The sequence below is a fragment of the Cebus imitator genome, unplaced genomic scaffold (assembly GCF_001604975.1).
Source record: "Cebus imitator isolate Cc_AM_T3 unplaced genomic scaffold, Cebus_imitator-1.0 Scaffold216, whole genome shotgun sequence".
In the NCBI taxonomy this organism is placed as follows: domain Eukaryota; kingdom Metazoa; phylum Chordata; class Mammalia; order Primates; family Cebidae; genus Cebus; species Cebus imitator.
The window spans coordinates 469,040-492,856 of NW_016107531.1; the positions used below are offsets into that span (position 1 = coordinate 469,040).

General features: G+C 53.1%; 1 protein-coding gene across 12 annotated transcripts in view; it reads right to left on the bottom strand.

The window, feature by feature from the left end:
- The window catches only part of DNM1 (dynamin 1), a 51,637-nt gene that overhangs the window by 18,150 nt on the left and 9,670 nt on the right, over window positions 1-23,817 (bottom strand). For 9 of the 12 annotated variants that reach the window (XR_001831043.2, XR_001831045.2, XR_001831042.2 and 6 more), the window contains exons 2-11: window positions 17,506-17,579; window positions 17,081-17,230; window positions 16,560-16,763; window positions 15,424-15,522; window positions 15,169-15,329; window positions 13,135-13,277; window positions 12,872-13,007; window positions 12,613-12,680; window positions 9,342-9,480; window positions 2,049-2,135 (exon numbers count right to left, since the gene is read on the bottom strand). Coding sequence is in view for 8 of the 12 variants with exons in the window: in XM_017549009.1 (XP_017404498.1) it covers window positions 2,049-2,135; window positions 9,342-9,480; window positions 12,613-12,680; window positions 12,872-13,007; window positions 13,135-13,277; window positions 15,169-15,329; window positions 15,424-15,522; window positions 16,560-16,763; window positions 17,081-17,230; window positions 17,506-17,579 (1,261 nt within the window). In the remaining 4 variants the exon portion in view is untranslated. Of the gene's footprint in view, window positions 1-2,048; window positions 2,136-9,341; window positions 9,481-11,091; window positions 11,231-12,612; window positions 12,681-12,871; window positions 13,008-13,134; window positions 13,278-15,168; window positions 15,330-15,423; window positions 15,523-16,559; window positions 16,764-17,080; window positions 17,231-17,505; window positions 17,580-23,817 lie in introns of all 12 variants that reach the window. The other 3 variants (XM_017549008.2, XM_017549010.2, XM_017549014.2) reach the window with 1 other exon arrangement.

The window sequence follows — 23,817 nt, forward strand, 5'->3', positions numbered from 1 at the left end:
TTAAAAAGCAATCAATAAGACTTTAAAAATACGACATCGATAACAAAAACATGAATGAATGCAGATGGCATCATCATGGAGAGACGTTTGAAAACAGGAAATGGGAAATGGGAGCCAGAGGGGGCTACAACAGATAGGCGGGGGCGTGGCAGACATGGACCAGGAAGGAGGACTAGCCTGTGAGCTCCGTGAGGCCCACGATGGGCTCTGCTCACGTCAGAGCATCCTATCTCAAACAAACAAACAAACAAACAAACAATTAATGCACAGATTCACTTCCAGAATTATACCTTACAGATAAATTCATCAAGTGAGCAAAGATACATGAGCCAGAGTACTCAAAGTAGTACAGTTTGTAATAGAGAAACACTGGGAGCAAGCCAGTGGCCATCAGAGGGTGAAATGCTCAGAGGCAGCATTCAGGGGCTATGTTTATGATGGAAGTAAGGAATGAATGAATGAATAGTTGATGAACAATGACATAAAGGTTGGGGTGGCTATGAGGGGTAGAATGTGACCCAGAGAAACAGCAAATAGACAGAAAGGCCCAAAGAGAGGACCAGAAGGTAGACTGCCAGAAAGTGAAGAAAGTCAGGCCGGGCACGGTGGCTCAGGCTTATAATCCCAGCACTTTGGGAGGACGAGGCGGGTGGATCACAAGGTCAAGAGATCGAGACCATCCTGGTCAACAAGGTGAAGCCCCATCTCTACTAAAAATACAAAAATTAGTTGGGCATGATGGTGCGTGCCTGTAGTCCCAGCTACTCTGGAGGCTGAGGCAGGAGAATTGCTTGAACCCAGGAGGTGGAGGTTGCGGTGAGCGGAGATCATGCCATTGCACTCCAGCCTGGGTAACAAGAGCGAAACTCCATCTCAAAAAAAAAAAAGTCAGACTAGGCCAGGCAGGGTGGCTCATGCCTGTAATCCCAGCACTTTGGGAGGCTGAGGCAGATCATTTGAGTCCAGAAGTTTGAGACCATCCTGGGCACCATAGTGAGACCCCCGTGTCTGCAAAAAATTTTAAAATTAGCCAGGCATAGTGGCATGTATCTGTAGCCCCAGCTCCTTGGGAGGCTAAGGTCAGAGGATCGATTGAGCCTGGGCGGTTGAGGCTACAGTGAACCATGATCATGCCACTGCACTCCAGCCTAGCAGGGGCGACAGAGCAGGACTCTGTCTCCAAAAAAATAAGCATAGAACTACCCTATGCCCGAGCACTTCCCCTTCTAGGTATATACCCCCAAGGGTTGAAAGTGGGGACTCAGATATTTGTACACTCATCTTCATAGCAGCATGATTCACAGTGGCCAAAAGGCAGAAACAACCCACATGAATAAACAAAGTGTGGTCCATCCGTACAAAGGAATATTATTCAACACTTAAAAGAAAGGAGCTTTTAACACATGCTACAATACGGATAACCCTGGAAGATATTATGCTAAGTGACAGATGCTGTATGACTCCACTTACATGAGGTCCCTAGAAAAGTCAAATTCATAGAGACAGGCCAGGTGCAGTAGCTCACGCCTGTAATCCCAACATTTTGGAAGGCCGAGGCGGGTGGATCACTTGAGGTCAGGAGTTCGATACCAACCGGGCCAACATGGTAAAACCTCGCCTCTACTGAAAATACAAAAATTACCCAGGCATGGTGGTGCACACCTGTATCCCAGCTACTCGGGAGGCTGAGACAAAGAATCACTTGAACTCAGGAGGCGAAGGATGCAGTAACTGAGATCATGCCGCTGCACTCCAGCCTGGGCGATAGAGTGAGACTCTATCTCAAAAAAAGGAAAAAAGAGTTCTGTGGCTGGATGTTGGTAAGGGCTGTACGACAATGCAAATGTACTTAGTGACGCTGAACTGTGCACTTAAACATGGCTAAAGTGGTACAGTTAATGTTATGTGTATTTCACTACAGTAAAAAAGAGAGAGAAGCAGAGTTAGTATGAGAGAGAGGAAGACTGAGATAAAAGAGGCAGAAGGAAGGAAGCGACTCCAGGCCGGGGAGTGGAAGGCGTGGGCAGGCCGCGTGCTGTGGGGCTCACCTGCTCCTTGGTGCGGCCCTCACGCTCCCGGATGTGGGTGGTCACGATGCGCTCCATCTCCTCCCGCAGCCGTGGGTACTGCTGGAGCTGGGGAAGGGTGGGAGGGCAGAAAGCCACGTACACAGAGGGCATGGGCAGGGAGCACCCACACCCCATGAGTCCAGGGATCCGCGGCGCAGGGTGGGAGGCACACACAGAACGCCCACGACGCGGGGAAGACCGGGGATCCCAGGACGCTGATGGCACCAAGTCACAACCACCTCTTTCCCCCAAGTGTGGATTCCAATTGGCGATTCAAGGGTCTTCCTGGTTCCAGGCCCTCTTCATTGGCCTACCTGGGCTACTTCAGGGGACAGGGGTGGTTCCCATGGGAGAAAGGCTGTGGGAACCAGCCTGCCCCGCAGACTGGTTAGGTCGCGGCCTCTGGGGACCACGAGCTCCCAAGGTGTTCCCTCATCCTCAGGGCTACCCCGTGCCTTCCTAAAGGCGTGGAGGGACAGCTAGATGGGGAATCGGGCAGAGGGCAGTCTCCGGATTCCTATCCAGGAGGAATCGGGGGAGGACAGGGCCTAAGGTGCCAGCTGGCCTCCTGAGTCAGGCTGGGGACAGGCAATGCTCCTTGTCAGAGCCAGGGAGGGGGTTCAGGGGAAAACTAGCAGTCACACCAGAGGACATGCAGGAACCACAGGCAAAAGCATGCGAGGCCTGGGGGACATGCGAGGCGGGGGCTAGCAGCATGAGCAGTACCCCGCGGGGCCTGGCTGGGCCCTGGCCCTCTTGGTGGAATCCACCCAGCTCTGTCTCCCTTGCATGCCCCTGCCTGGCACCACCATCCCCAGCCACATCTGTGTGGCTCTGGCCAGCCCCATTGTCTTGACCCAACTCCCTAGGGGTAGGAGCCCAGCAGCACCCCTTTCCCCCCTGGTTCTTATTAAGGGAGGCTGGAGGGGAAGTTGCTCCAAGTCCGTCCCCCTCTGCCTGTGAATCGTGCCCTCAGCTCATTTGGGCTCTGGACACAGCCCAGGTGATTCACTGGACTACGAGGTTCTGTTGCACTTCCGCTCCTCCAGAGAGCCTGCCCCAACTGCCCGAGAGCTGAATTAGGGGCCTCTCTAGTCCCACTCCACCTCCTCCAATCAACTGGATTGCAACTGCCCCCAAGGCAGGACTGGGGCAGGGCCAGGCCCATGGACAGTGCTGGAAGAGGGCATGTTGGAGAATGAGGGAATGAATGAAGGATGGATGCCAGGATGAGTGGCACAGGGTCCTCTGCCCTCTGAACCATGATCAGCTCTTCCAGGGGAGGAGACTCAATGTGCCTCTGACAGTGGGAGCCTACCCCCAGAGGCTCTGGTCCTGCGGGCCCACCCTCCCCACTCGGTGGCCACCTGGGGCCCAGGCAGCATGAGGGGACAAAGCTGGGAGTGCTCCTCATCCCCCTTCCTGTGGGTGGGTCAGGTCCTTCAGGTGGGTCCCCCAGTGGAGGAAGAGGCCTAGGGACTGGTGTGCCTAAGTCACAGGTGGTGATCCTGAGGGCAGGATGGAGGCCAAGGAGGTTTGAGGAGGGGGCATCGGGAGAGGCAGGAGGATGGGGAGAAAGCAGTGCCCTAGATGTCGACCCAGGATGCCGACATGAGGGATGCCCACATCCTACCCATCATCCCGTGGCTGTGCCAAGGGTGTGGCTAATGTGGCCAAGCTCAGGAGACTTGGGGGAGAAGCAGCCTGAGACCAGGGGCTTTAAAACAGTGGCTAGAGGGACCCTGTGGACCCCACTGCTCCTGAGGCTCAGGGAAGGGTTCCCACTCTTTGCAGTCTCCAAGTCTGGGCAGATATTTGGGACTGGGTCACTGCCACCAGGCCTCTTCTGAGGTGGTCCCAAGTGCTCCCTCCCAGTGCAGAGTTTGGAGGATCGGGGAGAAGGAGGGAGGAGGAAGGAGCAGTTTGCCAAAGAGCATGACCAGTTCTCCCACTAACCGCCTGGATGTCACATTTCTCAAGTTTTCCACATGTCACCCATGGCAGGGCAGCCTCCGCCCCTTTGAGAAGTTCTGTTGCCTTTGAGCATCTTTTTCCATTCTGGCTGCCTCTGAGCATTTCCAGCACATTTTGCCAGCTTTTCAAAAGGTTCCCCTCTCAGTCCTTGGCTGAGGGGGCAGTCAGCCTAGAGCCCAATGGGTTAGCGGTCAGGGACACAGCCCCTGGAGTCATTTGGCCCTGGGTTCAAAGCTAGCCACTGTCTGCTGACTCTCCTTAGACAAGTGACCAGACTGCTCTGAGCCTCAGTTTCTCCATGTGGAAAATGGGGTAGTAATGGCCCCTTCCCTCCTAGGATTGTTGAGAGGACTGAGCAACACACCCAGTGCCCAACATTAAACTCTAGATTTCACTCAGAGATGGCAACTCTAATCCCAGCAGTGCTAGGAGTAATGAGAGTTCCCTTATGAACACTTATTAAACCTCTGGCAGAAGTGGCTTGCCAAACTTAGAAAACTTGAGGGGAGGAGAAATATATATACAAAGATGGGTGACTTTTGCCTACAAAGAAAATAATTATGATCCACTAAACAAATCAAAAGGCAAAAGTATCATTTTCCTCTTTTTAGGCCAAAGCTTTCCGTTTCAAATATTTGTTGATCATTTTTTTCTGCTCCCAAAAATCACAGACGGCAGGGCGCAGTGGCTCACGCCTGTAATTACAGCACTTTGGGAGGCCAAGGAGGGTGGATCACTTGAGGTCAGGAGATTTAGACCAGCCTGACCAACATGGTGAAATCCCATCTCTACTAAAAATACAAAAATTAGCCAGGCGTAATGGCACATGCCTTTACTCCCAGCTACTCAGGAGGCTGAGGCACGAGAATTGCTTGAACCCAGGAGGCAGAGATTGCAGTGAGCTGAGATTGTGCCACTGCACTCCAGCCTAGGTGACAGAGCAAGATACTGTTTCAAAAAGAAAAAGAAAAAGAAAAAAAAATCACACGGACTCACTTTAAAATATTAAAGCATGACTAAAATTTGTGAAGTGGGCCGGGCACAGCGGTTCACACGTGTAATCCCAGGACTTTGGGAGGCCAAGGTGGGTGGTTGACCTGAGGTCAGGAGTTTAGACCAGACTGGCCAACATGGTGAGACTCTGTCTCTACGAAAAATACAAAAAATTAGCTGGGTGTGGTGGCGGGCACCTGTAATCCCAGCTACTTGGGAGGCTGAGGCAGGAGAATTGCTTGAACCCGGGTGGCAGAGGTTGCAGTGAGCCCAGATCGTGCCATTGCACACCAGCCTGGGCAACAAGAGCAAAATTCTGTCTCAAAATAATAATAATAATAGTAATAATAATAGGGCCGGGCGCGGCGGCTCACGCCTGTAATCCCAGCACTTTGGAAGGCCGAGGTGGGCAGATCATGGTCAAGAGATCGAGACCATCCTGGCCAACATGGTAAAACCCCTTCTGTACTAAAAATACAAAAAAATTAGTTGGGCATAGTGGCCCCCACCTGTAGTCCCAGCTACTCGGGAGGCTGAGGCAGGAGAATCGCTTGAACCGGGGAGGCAGAGGTTGCAGTGAGCCGAGATCGCACCACTGCACCACTCCAGCCTATGGAACAGAGCGAGATTCCATCTCAAAAATGAAATAAAATAAATAAATAAATAAACAAAATTTGTGAAGTGAAAGATTCCTATGGTGAATACGCCTTTGGGATTTTATCCTTCACATACAGTATTTTTTCTCCAAAATACCATACATTCTTTTCTGAAACCCGCTTTGTTTTTCTTCTCCTACAGTACACCATGGAGGGACAAGTAAATCCCATCTTTTCTTGAGATAGAGTCTCGCTCTGTCACCCAGGCTGTCGCGAGCTCAGCTCACTGCAACCTCTGCCTTCCGGGTTCAAGTGATTCTCCTGCCTCAGCCTCCTGAGTAGCTGGGATTACAGGCATGCACCACCACGCCTGGCTAATTTTTGTATTTTTAGTAGAGGTGGGGTTTTACCATGTTAGCCAGGCTGGTCTCAAACTCCTGACCTCAGGTGATCCACCTACCTCGGCCTCCCAAGGTGCTGGGATTACAGGCATGAGCCACCACACCTGGCCAACCTTGTTTTTTTTGTTTTAAGACAGGCTTTTGTTCTGTCTTCCGGGCTGGAGTGCAGTGGTATGATCATAGCCACAGCTCACTGCAGCCTTGACCTCCCAGGCCCAAGCAATCCTCCCATCTCAGCCACCTGAGTAGCTGGGACTTCAGGCATGTGCCACCATGCCCAGCTAAGTTTTTGCAGTGACAGGGTCATACAGTGTTGCCCAGGCTGGTCTCTAACTTCTTTTTTATTTTAGAGACAAGAATAAAATAACCCAGGAGTGCAGTGGTGCAACTGAACTCCTGGGTTCAAGCCATCCTCCTGCCTCAGTCTCCCAACTAGCAAGGACTGCAGGTGCACACTGCCACGCTTGGCTAATTTGAAAAAAAAAATTTGTAGAGATGGGGTTTTGCTGTGTTGCCCAAGCTGGTCTCAAACTTCTGGCATCAAGCAATCCTCCTCTTCAGCTTTCCAAAGTGCTGGGATTATAGGTGTGAGCTGTGGCACCCAGCCTATATAAACATTCTTAATGGGTGCATAATATTCTATTGAATAGATTTTTCACAGTTTACTTAACCATTTTCCTATTGGTGAGCATTTAGATAATCTCTAGTTTTTCAATACTTTAAATAAGCTGACAATGAATATCTCTGTGGATAGAGTTTTGCTTTTCTTTTTCTGTTATTGTTTCCTTAGGATAGATTCCTAGAAGGTTGATTACTAGACATAAACATTTAAAAACCATGAAACACTTTGACTGTCATTCCAAAAGGGAAGCAATAATTATGGTAAAATTTGGAAGCAACCCAAAAGTCCATCAAGAAGGGACTGATGCCAGGCGGTGGCTCATGTCTGTAACCCCAGCACTTTGGGAGGCTGAAGCAGAAGGACCACTTGAGGCCTGGAGTTCAAGAGCAGCCCGGGCAACGTAGTAAGATTCTGTCTTAACAAAAAAATTATTAGGCTGGGAGGGGTGGCTCTTGCCTGTAATCCCAGCACTTTGGGAGGCCAAGCGGGGGTGGATCACTTGAGGTCAGGAGTTCAAGACCAGCGTGGCCGACATGGTGAAACCCTGTCTTTACTAAAAATACAAAAATTAGCTGGGTGTGGTTGTGCATGCCTGTAATCCCAGCTACTCAGGAGGCTGAGGCAGAAGAATTGCTTGAACCTGGGAGGTGGAGGTTGCAGTGAGCTAAGATTGTGCCACTGCACTCTAGTCTGGGAGACAGAATGAGACTTCACAAAAAAAAAAAAAAAAAAAATTAGCTGAGCATGGTGGCGTGCTCTGTAATCCTACCTATTTGGGAGGCTGAGGCAGAAGGATTGCTTGAACCCAGAAGGCGGAGGATGCAGTGAGCTGAGATGGCACCACTGCACTCCAGCCTGGGCAACAATAGTGGAACTCTGTCTTAAAAACACCCAAAAAAACAAAAAAATTAGCTGGGTGTGGTGATGCGTGCTTGCAGTCCCAGCTACTTGGGAGGCTGAGTGGGGAGGATCGCTTGATTTGGCTTGAGCCCAGTTTGAGGCTGCAGTGAGCTATAATGGTGCCACTGCACTCCACACTGGGTAACAGAGCAAAACTCTGTCTCTAAAAAAGAAAGAAAGAGGCCGGGCGCGGTGGCTCAAGCCTGTAATCCCAGCACTTCGGGAGGCCGAGGCGGGTGGATCACGAGGTCAAGAGATCGAGACCATCCTGGTCAACATGGTGAAACCCCGTCTCTACTAAAAATACAAAAAATTAGCTGGGCATGGTGGCGCGTGCCTGTAATCCCAGCTACTCAGGAGGCTGAGGCAGGAGAATTGCCTGAACCCAGGAGGCGGAGGTTGCGGTGAGCCGAGATCGCGCCATTGCACTCCAGCCTGGGTAACATGAGTGAAACTCCGCCTCAAAAAAAAAAAAAAAAAAAAAAAAAAAAAAAAAAAAAATGGGATGAGTACTACAAATACATCCATAAAGATGTTCATTGCAGCACCGTTTGTGAAGGCAAAGAAAAATGCAAAATGTTGAAACTTAAATGTCCATCAAGAGGACACTGAACATATAAATCATGCCACATTTCTGCAGTGGACTACAACTCAGCAGTTAAAGGGCATAAGACCGGCAGGGTGTGGTGGCTCACACCTGTAATCCCAGCTCTTTGGGAGGCCGAGGCAGGCGGATCACGAGGTCCAGAGTTCAAGAGCAGTCTGGCCAATGTGGCAAAACCCCATCTTTACTAAAAATACAAAAATTAGCCGGGTGTGGTGGTGCATGCTTGTGATGCCAGCCACGTGGGAGGCTGAGGCAGGAGAATCGCTTGAACCCAAGAGGTGGAGGTTGCAGTGAGTCAAGATGGCGCCACTGCACTCCTGTGTGGGCTAGAGAGCAAGATTCCATCCAAAAAAAAAAAAAAAAGGACTGGAGATGATTGATGCTTACTTGAAACCTGATACTAAGGTGGATGTGCCTCCACCCACCTGCACAGGGAAGTCCTGCAGACACAGGTGAGGCTGGGCAATGCCCAGCACCTCTGATTCAGCCTGCGGCAGAAGCACCTGCAGGCAATTCTCTTGCATGCCTCTGGAAGGAACTGTTTTAGACAACCTGGCTAAAAATCCTCAAAATGCCCAAAAGCAGACAAATAGGAAAAAGGCATCTAAAAAGTTACAGACAACTCAAAAGAGGCCGCCCCCGTCTATCATGCATGGATTATTGTAAAGTGAGTCATCCAATATGCTTTCAGGCAAATTGGTTTTAAGGAACTAGGACAGCTCCCCCTGCCCAGGAGGCCCGGTCTCAGACCCCTTCCTCTGACCTTCCTAAATCTGCATCACAATGTGCTTCTCCTTTCTGAGACTCTGTTCTGCCATCTGCAAAATGGGAATAACAACACTACCCACTTCTTAGGGTGGTTGAGAGGACTGAGTTATATAGTAAGGGCAAGCACTTAGCCCATGCTTGGCACATAGTAGGTGCTCAGTAAACAGCTGCCATCTCCTTCATCACTGGCATTCTCATTGATGCAAAGGTGCCACCAAGGATGCTTGGGTTGGAGTAGTCTTCTGGCAGGGATGGGGGTAAGTACTCAGGGTTAGAAACTGGCGGGAAACACTAGGGCTGGGTCCCTGTGGGTAGCCATGAGGACTGCTCAGCAGATCTTTCTGCCCACAGGAGGCCATGACCACAAGGAATGGACGGCCAGGTCCAGCCCCGCCCAGGCGGCCGTCATACCTTTTCGCTACACTTTCTGATGGTGGCTGTGAGCTCACTGACTACCATATCCACACACTTGATACTGGGCTCTTTGAGCTTCTGCACCTGCTTTTTCACTGTGGCTTCAAAAGCGAGGTCAGGTGTGAAGAGGCCCGTCCTGCACCCGGGGAGGAGGTGGGGACAGGAGGAGGAGCAGCCGCGGGTGGGGAGGAGAAGTGGGTGAAAGCCAAGCAGGGACAGGAATCCAGGGGTGGAAAGGATGGCACGGGCATGGGGAAGAGAGAGAGACACCGACACAGATAGAGAGAGAGAGAGAACAGAAGACAATGTGAGCGTGGGGCTGGCCCTCCCCCACCACCCGGGTCGGCACCTCCCAGGTGCTGCCAAGCATCCCCTGGGCTCCGTGGGTATGGCCAGGGATAAGAGGGACCAAGCCCCTGCTCTGTACAAGACCCCTACTGAGTTCAGATGCTCGCCCCAGGGATGCTCCCCTGCTCCTCAGCCTCACTGAGGCTGCCTGCTTTCTCCCAGTGCCATGTTTGTCCACAGCCTTGGGTTCTCCTAAGGAGCTGACCCAGGCCAGGACAAGGCCAGGACCTCATCCACCCATCCTGTTTAATTCTAGGCTTCCCAGTGCCCTGGAATTTGCTTCACCCTGACTCCAAAGCTCAGCACCATTCCCTATCTCTAGGGTTGCCACATCCAGCTGCCCAGGCCATGCACTGCACAACGCCAGGGGGCTCCACTCCCATAAACCATGGTGCAGAGGCTGCCTCCTGGGGTTGCAGCACAGCATCCTGACCTCCATTCTCCAGCTCCCTGCTCTAGTCCTGCCCCTCCCTTTCTCTTCAAGGGGCATTCCTTGCCTCTCCTCCACAGGGGTTTGGTGGAACCAAAAGACAGAAAGAGAGGAGGAAAGACAGAAAGAGTGGAGGTGGAGATAGAGAGGGGCTGGGGCAGCAGTGGGGAGGAAAGGAAGGGAGGCTGGAAGGTGGAATCGAGGAGCACTGGACTTGGGAGTCCAGAGCCGTGGCTTCAAGCACTAGCTTTGCCACCTCCTGGTGACTGTGACCTCGGGCAAACTTGATCTCCTAGAGCTTCAGTGTTTGTGCTGTGAAATGGGCACTGTCCTCCCTGCCCTGCCTCCCTGCATGGTTTTGTGAGGCCCAGATGGTGGGGCAGATGGGAAAAGGGCTCTGTTTCTGGATGGCCAGATGTGGATGGAAGGGAGGGAGAGGCTCTGCGTGAGGGTCCTGAGTGAGGGTGAGGTGAGGATGGGGAGCATGAAAGACAGTGGGGAGCCAGGGTTCCTGCTAGTCCTGGTCCTCAGCACCCCTCTGGCCACCCAGATACACCAAGCAGTGCCCAAGAAGGCCCTGCACTTCACCTGTCTCCATGGCCTCGGTTTCTCCAGACCCCTACCTGGAGCTCCCTAAGATGACGCCTCTGAGGGCAAGGAGGGGGCTCAGGGTCCCCTCAAGCCCTATTCTCTGAGCTGGGGGAGCTCCTGGTGGGCTCTTGGGGTAAACAGCCAGCCATCATCCCATCTCACCCGTGTCCAATCCCTGGGTCCCCAGGCCTGGGAGCCAGGGATGGGTGAGGCCCCCTCAGAGGCACATTCTCTCCTGGTCATTGGTGGCCTGCCTCCCCACCCCGCTGAGGTCTGTACATGCTACCGAGGAGGCAGGTGGGGATGTGGGGAAGGAGCGCCTGGCAGCGGTGCAGGGCAGGGCAGAGGCGGTGGGGGCTGGCCCGGCCGCCGGGTTACCTTCTTGGTGCACTGTCTAACGGTGCTGATTAGCTCCGAGATAACCATGTCCACACACTTGAGACACGGTTCTCGGATCTTCTTCACCTGCTTTTTCACAATGGTCTCAAAGGCCATGTCTGGGGTAAACAGCCCCGTTCTGAACGCCCGGAGCGGGAGAAGGGCACAGTGTCACAGGCCAGTGCCGGCCAGGAGGGCCAGGCCAAGGCCCCTCCCCAAACCCATGAACTCTGCCCGAGGGGCCCTTGACTACTCCTCTCTGGGCCTCAGTGTCCCCGGCTGTAAAATGGGAGGGAGGGGTTCTAATGAAGGGCTTTTAATTGAGGCTCTTTGGGGCCAGAAGAGGTGGTGGAGAGGACTACGTATCTGATATAGAAGTCCTGCTTCCTCGTAAGGGTTTGTGCATATGGAAAGTTCTATGGCCAGAAATGGCTTGAAAATTGCCAAACTGGGGTCTCCATAAGAGCCTTTCCAGGAATAAAGTGTTTTGTTTTGTTTTTGAGACCGAGTTTGTTCTTGTCGCCCAGGCTGGACTGCAATGGTGCAATCTCAGCTGGCCGCAACCTCTGCCGCCTGGGTTCAAGCGATTCTCCTACCTCAGCCTCTCAAGTAGCTGGGATTACAGGCATGCACCACCACACCCAGGTTTTTTTGTAGAGACGGGGTTTATCCATGTTGGTCAGGCTAGTCTCCAACTCCGGACCTCAGGTGATCTGCTTGCCTCGGCCTCCCAAGGTGCTGGGATTATAGGTGTGAGCCAACACGCCCGGCCAAGTGTTTTGTTTTAAGACTAGGGGAGCGATCTCTCTTCTGTGAATTGGCCAGTGCAGTTATCATGAAGTAAATTCCAAGCCAAACCTTGGCAATGAGCCTGCATGAGAGCAGGGGCACTGGGTCTTGTTCACTGCCTGGCATGTGGTAGGTGCTTTAAATTTTCCTGCCCAGTGGATTTGCTGGATGAACACCGTGTAGGTCTAGGTCCCTGAAGGGGATCTAAGCTTTTAAGGAACGGAGTCCACCTCCCAATCCTGTTTCCTGCTCCACGGGTTGCCCGGAAGGAGGGCGATTGGGTGGAATGGGGCTGACTCTGGGCTAATGTGAATACAGGAGGGCCTGGAGGGTTTCGAAGTCCCAGGTCATCATAAAATGACAGAGCCTCATACCTTGATGCTCCACCGCAGGGCCTACCTCGTGGTTTGGGCATCTTTGCCTGGTCACCCGGGTGGCATTGAGGGAGGTATCTCACTCTGGGGATGGGCCCAGCTGCAGGGGGTATTTCCCTGGCCAACTGCGCCCTGGGCTGTGCCCGATTGGCCCAGCAAGTGACAGTAGGTGGGATGACCCCAGTCTACCTCCCCAAGCTGCAGCCTGTCACGCAGGGAGCCAGAAAGTGGGGGTCGAGAGGACTGGGGACCAGAGCTCTCAGTCCTTCCTGAGGAGGCCCACTTCATCACTCCCTCCGCCTCTGTCCCAGCCCCCCTGCTTCTGGGGTTCAGCACCCCCCCACGCCCCAATACATGCCTAATGCCATGGATATTCTTGATGGCGTAGCTGATCTCCTTTCGGAGTTCCTTCTCATCAAACTCCATCTGTGTAGAAAAGCAGAGAAAAGGCTGGTCAGGGCCTGTCCTGCTACCTGAGAGGTCAAGCCAGGGCCCACCCCACATCCAGGTCTGGGTATCAAGGCCTCTGGAGTAGGGGTCAGCAAAAGCACACGAAGAGAGTCCTGAGTGAGGGTGGCGGGAGTCCTAAGCCATGTCCTCAGGGCTGCCTGACCTACCTTGACCAGCTCAAAGGGGAAGCGCTCGTGGAAGATTCGGTTAATGCGGGCTCCCCCTGACAGTTCATAGGTGTCGATCTGATCTCCTGAGCCCTCAATGCGCTTCTCAAAGTCTACGGCGAACTGCTGGACCATCCTGGGGGGAAAGTGGTGTGGCCTCAGGGGGCGGGAGCAGCCCAGCGAAGGGAACTCCGGGAGAGCCCCATGCTGAGAGGCTGGGGGCAGGGATTCAGTGATGGGAGCAGGAGCTGGGGGAGCCTCACTGCAGCAGGGCCTTGGTCTTGCGTGCGGGGTCATCAGGACGGAAGTTCTTGTATTCCTCCACCTCCTTCTCGATGGACAGCAGCTGGCTCTGCAGCTTGTTCCGCAGCCCCGGCAATGTGTCCCGGATGTGGTTCGTCAGTTGCTGGGGGTGGGGGTGAGGAAAGGGTTAAGGACAGACGGTCACAGGGCCAGGCAGGAACTTGGATGCAGGGGGAACTGTGTGAACGTGGTGAAGTGGAGAGCTATGGAGGGCAGCCCTGCCACTGTGACCCGGGCCACTGGCAGGAAAGTCGGTTCATAGAAGGAGCTTGCAGAGGCGTATTAGTTGAATTAATGAGTGCATAATTTTCAATAATACCAGAAATCTGGATTTGTATTTGAAATTTCCTGACTTTCAACCAATTTAATATTTTTGTTTTTGTTTATTTTTTCTTTTTTTTGAGACGGAGTTTCACTCTTGTCACCCAGGCTGCAATGCAACGGTGCGATCTCGGCTTATTGCAACCTGCAACCTCGGCCTCCTGGGTTCAAGGTGGTTCAGGCATGCACCACCATACCCAGCTAATTTTTTGCGTTTTTGGTAGAGACAAGGTTTTGCCATATTGGCCAAGCTGGTCGAATTTTTGGCCTCAAGTGACCCATCCGCCTTGGCATCCCAAAGCGGTGGGATTACAGGCATGAGCCACTGGACCCAGCCCAATTTAATATTTTTAGACGTGCATCTAGGGCAGGGGTAGCCAGAGGACTGCCCCCTGCACCCTCTGTTTAAAGCCTCCTTTAAGGTCACTCTCAAGCTCTGGCACTCTTTCTCACTAGGTGCCCCCACACCGTATCTCCCTGAGCCATCATGACTCTGTGAAACAAGTCTGATCACCCATTGTTTCCATTTTACACACGCAGAAATGGAGGCTCAGAGGTTGGGCATGGTGGCTCACACCTGTAATCCCAGCACTTTGGGAGGCCAAGATGGGCAGATCACTTGAGGTCAGGAGTTCAAGTTCAGCCTGGCTAACATGGTGAAACCCTGTCTCTATTAAGAATACAAAAATTAGCTAGGCGTGGTGGTGTGTGCCTGTAATCCCAGCTACTTTGGAGGCTGAGGCAGAAGATTCACTTGAACCCAGGAGGTGGAGGTTGCAGTGAGCCAAGATGGGGTCATTGTACTACATCCTGGGCAACAGAGGGAGACTTCATCTAAAAAAGAAAGAAAGAAGGAAAGAGAAAGAAGGAAGGAAGGAGGGAGACAGGGAGGGAGGGAGGAAGGAAAGAAAAGAAAAAAAGAAAGAAAGAAAGAGAGAAAGGAAGAAAGGAAGGAAGGAAAGAGAAAGAAAAGAGAAGAGAAGGAGGGAGGAAGGAAGGAAAGAAAAAAAGAAAGAAAGAAAGAAAGAAAGAAGGAAGGAAGGAAAGAAAGAAAGAAAGAAAGAGAAAGAAAAGAGAAGAGAAGGAGGGAGGGAGGGAGGGAGGGAGGAAGGAAGGAAGGAAGGAAGGAAGGAAAGGAAGAGAGGCTCAGAGAACCGGAGAGCATCTCAGTGGTGGAGTGACAAAGCTGGGATTGGAACACAGGTCTTGCCTACACAGATAGACAGACAGACACACACATGTGTACAGGCACACACACATGTACACACACACGCACACATGCTTCAGTTGTGGATGCCCCATTCTCCATTCCAGATGGAGAAATATCCTGGGGAAGCCCCTGGGATTCCCTGTTAAGGTCTTCAGCCAGGTATAATTGAATCCTGGTCCCCAAACCCAAGCGCTTCCCCATGACACCTCCACATTGGTCTTGGTCTTCTCTGTGTGGGAGACTTGCAGGGCTTCCCTGGCAGGTCCCAGACAGGGAAATGTCAGCAAAGCTTTGCTGCTACCTGGCTGTGGGGCTGTGGGCAAGTTGCTTCTCTTTTCTGAGTCTCAGTTTGTTTATCTGAACCCCGGGGAGGCTAACCTCTGCTGGTCACTGTCAGAACACACTTCAATTATTCTGTTCTCATGCTTGTTTCCCCAGACCCCATCCTGACTTGGTCGCCTACCTGATTGAGGACCTTCTGCAGGTAGGGCGTGCCCATACGGTCAGCCAAGTGGCGGTAAGATGGATGAGAGAGGAAGAACTTTCGTTCAGCAGCTAAGGCGGCCGTGATGTCCTTCTTGCCATCAATGTCCTTCTGGCTCCGGTTCACCACCCCAATGTAGCCTGTGAACAGCATCAAGGTCAGGGCAACCAGTCTCAAGGGGAGGAGAGGGACAGGGAAGGGCTGGGGAGTGGGTCAGGGGTGTGGCCTGTTTACCTCTGCGCAGGGGGAGCAGCTTGTTCTCCAGCACATCACGGGCATCTGTGCCCTCGTCCATAAGGTCCAGCTTGGTGATGACCCCGATGGTGCGCTGGCCTGGGGGTACCAGCAGGAGGGCCGTCTATAGCTGCACTGGCTCTCACACAGGATTCCAGGCACTCCCACTCCTGACTCCCTGCTCTCCTCAGCCCCCTGCCCACTCACTGCCTCCTCTTCCCTCTTTATTCATTTTCCACAGGGTAGCCAAAAAGATTTTTATTTATTTATTTATTTTAAGACAGAATCTTGCTGTCACCCAGGCTGGAGTGCAGTGGCGCGATCTCGGCTCCCTGCAACCTCCGCCTCCCCTCCTGGGTTCAAGTGATTCTCCTGCCTCAGCCTCCTGAGTGGCTGGGATTACAGGCGCCCTCGACCACGCCTGGCTACTTTTTTGTTTTTTTAGTAGAGACAGGGTTTCACCGTGTTAGCCAGGATGGTCTCGATCTCCTGACCTCGTGATCTGCCTGCCTCAGCCTCCCAAAGTGCTGGGATTACAGGCATGAGCCACCTCACCTGGCCCTCATTCTTCTTCTTTTTTTTATTTGTTAGAGATGGGGTCTCACTTTGTTGCCAGGCTGGTTTCTAACTCCTGGCTTCAAGCGGTCCTCCCATGTTGGCCTCCCAGAGTGCTGGGATTACAGGCGTGAGCCACTGCATCTGGCCTTTTTTTCTTTTTTTGAGACAGAGCCTCACTCTTGCCCATGCTGGACTGCAGTGGTGCAATTAACGCTCACTGCAGCCTTGACCTCCTGGGCTCAAGTGATTCTCCCACCTCAGCCTCCCAAGTAGCTGGGATCACAAGCATGCACCATGATGCCCGGCTAATTTTTAAATTTTTTTGTAGAAATGGGGGACTCATTATGTTGCCCAGGCTTGTCTCAAACTCCTGGGCTCAAGCGATCCTCCCACATTGGCCTCCCATAGTGCTGGGATTACAGACATGAGCCACCATGCCCCACCCCCAAAATGATTTTTAAAGGTACGAATCTGATCCCACCACCATTCTTAGATCCTTCAGAGGCTCCCCCTTACACTAAGAATAGACAGCCCCCAAGTCTGGGGCTTTGCGCATTGGCCACCGGCTGGGAACCTACCCTGGGGGTCCACCTCCTTGGCGACCTTGAGGGCGTCAGAGTTGGCCAGGTCAGAGTTGGCGGGGGACACGGCCAGGATGAGGCAGTTCTCCTTGGTGACAAACTGCATAAGCATGTCCCGGATCTGGAACTCGATGTCGGGAGGTTGGTCCCCCACCGGGACTTTGGTCATTCCGGGCAGGTCCACCAGGGTCAGGTTCAGCACTGGACAGGGCGGTGAGAGGGCGGGCTCAAGGCGGGGGGCGTGGCCGTGGGGGTGTTAAGGAATAAGGAGGAGGCTTGCAGGATCCTCTTGGGAGCAGGGTGGCAGGTGGGCGGGACGAGGAAATCTCTGGGCGAAAGTGGCTGCTGTTGGAGGCGTGGCCGGAAGTGGGCGGGATCATGGCAGGGTGGAGCTTGGAATAGGATGAGGCAGAGGCAGGGTCGCTCTAGGGGCGGAGTCTGCAGGAGAAGCAAGGCACGCAAAGGGGAGTGGCCAAGAAAAGGATTTTTAGAGGTTGGGGCGGGGCCGGGGTCCTCACCGTGCGGCGAGTAGACGCGGAGGTTGATAGGCACCGGCGAGATGCCTTTGTTGGTGCCAGTGACCCGGTCGGTCTCGGCCTCAATCTCCAGGCGCACCTCCTCGAAGTCGGTGAATTTCTTTCCCTTGCAGTGCAGGAACTCGGCATATTCTGCCCCAGAAGCGGGCAGGGGAAGGGCAGTAGGCATCAAGGTCCGGAACCCCACCTGGGGGTTTTCATCTCCCGCCGGTAATAGAGCCCCCTAAACACACCCAAGCGGAACCACCCACGTCCCCATTGTGTATTTTGATCCCTACCGTCCCTAAGGGGAACGAGGCCCACAGTCCCACAGCAAGCAAGTTCTGTGGCCAGGCTGACCCTCAGCTTGGGGACAGCGGAGAGGCTGAAGTGGGCAAGCCTGGCTGCTGATGAAGGAGGGCACGTACCTGTGGTTGCATTGACCAGCTGCAAGACCAGGGGACGTCGGGTGACAATGCCAGATCCTCGAGGTAGGAAGTCCCTGCAATGAGTTGGAGGTTAAAGGAGGGTCAAGATATGAGAGGGTTCCCTCTGTCCCAGGGGTACCTGTCCTCCCTGGGAGAGCCAAAGCTCCCTCCAAAGTGCTGGCGCCACCGCTTCTTAGCCCAAGGGCTTCAGGTCCCTAAGGGGAAATGGCAGCCCAGAAAGGTGGAAAAGACTCTTCCTCAAGTCCCCTGGGTCACAGAATTTATGCATCTGAGCTGCCAAGAGACTGGATCAACTCCTAGATATGCCCTGTGTTGGTTTTGAGCCAACAAGAAGTCCCTGCCCCAACCCAGCCACTGCCATTCAGTCCCGGAGAAACTGAGGCACGGGGTGTCCTACATGCCTATGCGTCCAGTGCCCACAGAGAGGATCCCAGGAAACAGAACTGTAACTTCTCCCCTCCCTTCCGCTGTGGGGCAGGACAGCATCTCACTTCCCCTTCCCCAGACCCCATATGGCTATGGCTGAAGAAGCAGGGGAAGGAGGTGGCAAGGAAAAGGACTCATGGGTGGGGTGCAGTGGCTCATGCCTGTAATTCCAGGAGGTGGAGATTGCAGTGAGCCAAGATTTCGCCATTGCACTCCAGCCTGGGCCACAAGAGCAAAAAAAAAAAAAAAAAAAAAAAAAAAAAAAAAAAAAAAAAAAAAAAAAAAAAGCTGGCACAGTGGCTCACACCTGTAATCCCAGCACTTTGGAAGGGCGAGGCGGATGGATCACCTGAGATCAGGAGTTCGAGACCAGCCTGGACAACATGATGAAACTAAAAATACAAAAAAATTAGCTGAACGTGGTGGTGGACGCCTGTAATCCCAACTACTCTGGAGGCTGAGGCAGAATTACTTGAACCCAGGAGGTGGAGGTTGAAGTGAGCCAGGGTTGTGCCACTGCACTCCAGCCTGGGTAACAAGAGCGAAACTTTGTCTTAAAAGAAAAAAATAAATAAATAAAGGACTCATGCTTTTTAGTGCCTACTGCATGCCAGGCTCTTAGTAGGGCTCCATACCATAGCCCCATGAGGCAGGTGCTGTTATTACCCCCATTTTGCAGATGGGGGAACTGCAGCTTAGAGACATTCAGGTTGCACAGCCAGTACCTGGCAGAGCAGACCCTAGTCTCAGATCTATTTGACTTTGCAGTGAGACTCCCATGCCCTTCAGCCCCCTTTGCAGGACTGAACTGAGGGGTCTCAAAGTCGTCCCCTGTCCCCAGACCTGACAATCTGTAGCTCAGACAGTTGTTCGTGCTGATGACAAGCTCAGCTGTCCTTTTGGCTGACTCTTGTGGGTGCCAGTTCTCTGTCCAGTCAGCTCTTTTCATCTACCACCCTCTGCACTGCCCTCCAGGCTGGCACAAGCACGAGGGTGAAAGCCTCTCCAGGAATAAGACTGTCAGAATTGCCAGTCATGGGATCCCCAAGGCCCAGGAAAGGGGTGGGGGCAGGCTGAAGCCCGAGGGACCATTGAGACACAGCCAGCGCCTTACTCATGGAGATGCCCAGGGAGGGAAAAAGACACACACAGTCTCTACAGAGCCAGAGGCGGAACCCAGTCTCTTGCCCCCAGCCCAGAGCCTGACCCAGACTCATAAGTCTTCTTTCACCCCAGGGTCAGTAGCAAAGGGTCTTTCATACAACAGACTAGACCCAGAGCTCCTAGGCTCAAAGCCCCCTCTTGAAGCCTCTCCACTGCCCCACCTCTGGGGAAGCACAGGATGCTGGGGAGGAGTCAGGAACTATGCTGGAGAAAGAGAAGGATGGTAAGCCCCATGTATATTCATCATTCTTGCCAGACAGTGAGCTTTAGGACAGGGCAGCCTCTTTCTGTCTGCCACTGTATCTCAATGCCTAGGACAGGGCTTAGCACACAAGGGGCACTCAATAAATTCTGATTGAATCCCCAAGTCCTCGAATCTGTGCTCCAGTATAGAGATTATCATTTTATGGAGGAAGCAGCTGAGGCTCAGAGAGGTGAAGTGACTCACCCAAGGTCACACAGCCGAGCGGGGATTCAAAGCTGAGTGTCTGTTGGACCCTCAGCCTGGGAGCTTCCCCATTCAAAGGTGCTGCCTCAAACCCAAGAAGCCAGACTTGGCTTTTTATGTAATTCAGTTAAATTCAGTCTGTGCCCGGCCCTGTGCCAGGCTCTGGGGATGGGAGATGATGAGTCAGACAGTTCCCACCCTGAGGAACTCACAGTGTGGTGGGAGAGACAGACAAGTAAACAGATAATGCAATGCAGTGTGGTGTGTGCTAGAACAGAGGTGTGCCAGGCGGCACAGAGGGAGGCGGTTGGCTGGGGGTGGGTGGGAGGACTTCCGGTCTCGATCTCTCCCATCCTTTACTCAAAGACTTCTTTGGGGGCGTGACTTCCAGTTTTGGGAGTCCCCCAGGGCTGTGGAGATAGAGCAGCTGTTCTCATAGAAGCTGGGGTGGGTGTGGGGGCCGGGGGTCCACCCTCTTCTCCACCAGCTCCTCACCCAGCAATACCATGGCAACAGTAACTGCCATGGAAACTACAGGAGGGGCTGGAAAGGATGGGACTCCCCACAGACAGCCCCCCACACAGAGACATGGACTTTCCCGGAGTTCCTTCCCGAGAGGCCTCTCCTTGAGCAGATGGGCCCATACAGCCCTGGTGGGCCTGCGGGTGGAGGTCTCCAAGGTGCCACATAGGGGGTGCGGGGAGCCCAGGGCCCAGCTGGCGAGAATGCTAGGTGGTCAGGGTCTGGGCCAGTTGCCCACTGCCTCCCAAGGGCTGCTTAAAGGACAAGTAGCTTCTGGGAAGTAGAGACTGGAGGCAGGGCCATGGCTGGGGGTCAAGCCCCTCCCAGGGCCAAGATCTCCTGGTGCCCAGATGGGGAGGTGGCCCATCTCTGCCATGGCCCAGGTTCTCAAAGTGAAGCCCTCACGAGGCCTGCATCAGAATGCCCTGGGTAACCTGTCCAGACACATGCTCCCCAGGCATGCTGGGCTAGAATCTCAAGGGGGCTTCGCAGGGAGGCTGAATCCAGATTTTAAACAGATCCTCAGGTGGTTTCCATACTCCCTGTCAAGTTTGAGGACCACCTGCCCCGTGCTGAGGAGCCAGGGCCAGGCTGGCTCCTGCATTGAATCCTATATTGACCTTTCCCTGGCCTGGTGACTGGTGTTAGGACCCAGGAGGTCTACTTTCCAGCCTCACGCCTGGACAGACAGTGGGGGAGACCAGCAGGTCACCAGGTCTCAAAAGAGAGCTCTTTGCTCACTTCCAGGTTCCTGCCTGGCACAGGCCCCGCACGTAGTAGGTGCCCAGGCAACACTGAAAGGAATGTGCATGACTCAGCAGCTCCCTAGCTCTTCCCTTTCACCTGGACACACCATCCCACTTTAGTGCTGTAAGGGTCCCCTGGGTGCCCCTCCTTCCCCCCAGTGGGGATCTGGACCAGATCCAGCCTCCAGCTCCTGGTTAGGCTGAGGGAGGACAGAACAGGTGCCCAGAGAAAAGTGTCAGGCCCACCAGCCTCAGAGGCCACGTGCTGTGCCTGGTGTTGGGGGGCGGCTGCTGGCATGCCAGCTCTCCCCACTCATTTGGAGCAGATGGCGCATTCCCAGGGGGGCCGTGCCTGGCCATCTGCAGAGGCACCTTCAAACCTCAAGCGTGGGGAGACAAAATAAACACCTCTCAGGACCCTCAAATGCCACACTCCCTGTCTGAACTGGCGCTGTCACCCTGAGAGGGGTCTGGAGAAACTGAACCCAAGGGCTGACATGACCCCTACCCCTACTCTAGGACCTGAGACTTGGGGCCAGAGCTTGGGATCCTGGTTTCCAGGCCCTGCCGAATGCAAATGATGCCAGGAAGTAACGTGCTTAACTGGGCGTGCGCCTAGTGCTGGTCATTCTTCTGTGCCTCCTCTTTCTTGAGCTCTGATGTCAGATGGACCCAACATTGAAAGTCCCAGCTGTCATGTAGGAGCTGTGTGGCAGTGGACAAATGACCATGCCTCTCTGAGCCTCAGTTTCCACATCAGTAAAATGGGTTGCTGTGAGGCTTATATGAGCTGATGACTGAACCAATCGTGGCTGCTATGATTATAAATAATGACAGCTTGCTGGGCGTGCTGAGAGCATGGGCTGGACTCCCACAGCTCATCACCAGAAGGGGCAGCAGTGAGAGAGTTGGAAGGTGGGTTTCCTGGAGCCTGGCAGCCAGAGTGGGGGTGAAGGCAGGATATTTCCAGCCAGATCTTGACCCTGGACATAGAAGGCAAGGGGGGTGGGCAGGAGCGCCCTCTGAAGCAGGGAGCTGGGGTGCCAGAAAGGGAGTGGGTGGGCCAGGAAATACTGGTGGGAGGAGCTGAGGCTGCCCCCAGGCAACAAGACCCTTTCTGTTCCCGCTGCCCCAGGAGGCTCTGGGCGAGGCCCACATCACAGCTCATGAATTTCAAGCTGAGGTTTGAACACTGCAGGGCAGTTCTGGCCTTGGCTTTCCTTGATGTTCTGATGGCCCCGGGAGCAGGGACTGGGCTAGACCTGTTTGTCACAATATCCCAGCAGCCAGCACGGGTCTGGCATGTGGCAGACTCTCAGGACACCTGCACTGACCAAAAGATGGAAGATGAGCTCTACCATCGGCTTCATTGTGCAGGAGTAGAAACTGAGGCACAAAAGAGGAAGAGCTCGCCCAAGATCATGGTGCAAGTTGGTGACAAGGTAGGACCGGTACCCAGGGCTCCTGACTCGGGGTAGGCGCGCTCTCCACAGCAACCTTTCTCCCTATTAAGCAGAGCCTTTTACCTTCCCTTGTTCCTTATTCTCCCATCCTGCCTGCTTTCTTTCCCTCCCTCCCTCCTTCCCTCTCTCCCTCCCTCCCTCCCTTCTTTCCTTCTTTCCTCCCATCCATCCAAGTGTTGACTATATTTTCAAAATGGAAATAGATCTCTTTTGCCTCTAATTTTTAAAATAATATGTTATCCAGTTAAAAAGTTTCAGAAAATGGTTGGGTACAGTGACTCATGCCTGTAATCCCAACATTTTGGGAGGCCAAGGCGGGCGGATAACAAGGTCAGGAGTTCGAGACCAGCCTGGCCAACATGGTGAAACCCTGTCTCTACTAAATATGCAAAAATTAGCCCAGCGTGGTGGCAGGCACCCGTAATCCCAGCTACTCAGGAAGCAGAGACAGGAGAATCACTTGAACCCGGGAGGCAGAGGTTGCAGCGAGACGAGATCATGCCATTGCACTGGGCGAAAGAGCAAGATTCTGTCTTAAAACAAAACAAAACAACATATGTTCTCCAGTTAAAAAGATTCAGAAAATGGCCGGGTGGGATGGCTGATGCCTGTAATCCCAGCACTTTGGGAGGCCAAGACGGGTGGATTGCCTGAGGTCAGGAGTTTGAGACCAGCTTGGCCAACATGGTGAAACCCTGCCTCTACTAAAAATACAAAACTTAGCCAGGTGTGGTGGCACACACCTGTAGTCGCAGCTACTCAGGAGGCCGAGGCAGGAGAATCGCTCAAACCTGGGAAGTGGAGGTTGCAGTGAGCTGAGATCCAGCCGCTGCACTCCAGTCTGGGTGACAGAGAGAGACTCTGTCCCCCTCCAAAAAAAGATTCAGAAAATAAGTGAAATATTAAAAAATATAAAAGCCAATCGTCATCCCAACACCTGGTGAGAGCCACTGTAAACATTTTATCATTAATAATCATCATCATGGTTAAACCGATGAATTGCTGACTGCCAGCCAGGGACTCTGCCAGAGACTTGAAAATCTACATCAGCACAAGATTTCTTTTTAGGGTGATGGAAATATCCTAAAATTAGATTGTGATGATCGTTGCACAACTCTGTAAATATGCTAAAAATCATTGAATTGTGCCTTTAAAATGGGTGAATTTTATGTCATGTAAATTATACTTCAATAAAGCTGTTTAAGAAAATCGACATCTGGCCGGGCGTGGCGGCTCACGCCTGGAATCCCAGCACTCTGGGAGGCCGAGGTGGGCAGATCACAAGGTCAGAAGTTTGAGACCAGCCTGACCAACATGGTGAAACCCCATCTCTACTAAAATACAAAAATTAGCTGGGCTCGGTGGTGCATGCCTGTAATCCTAGTACTTTGGGAGGCCGAGGCAGATGGATCATGAAGTCAAGAGATTGAGACCATCCTGGCCAACATGGTGAAACCCTCTCTTTACTAAAAATACAAAAACTAGCTGGGCATGGTGGCAGGTGCCTGTGATTCCAGCTACC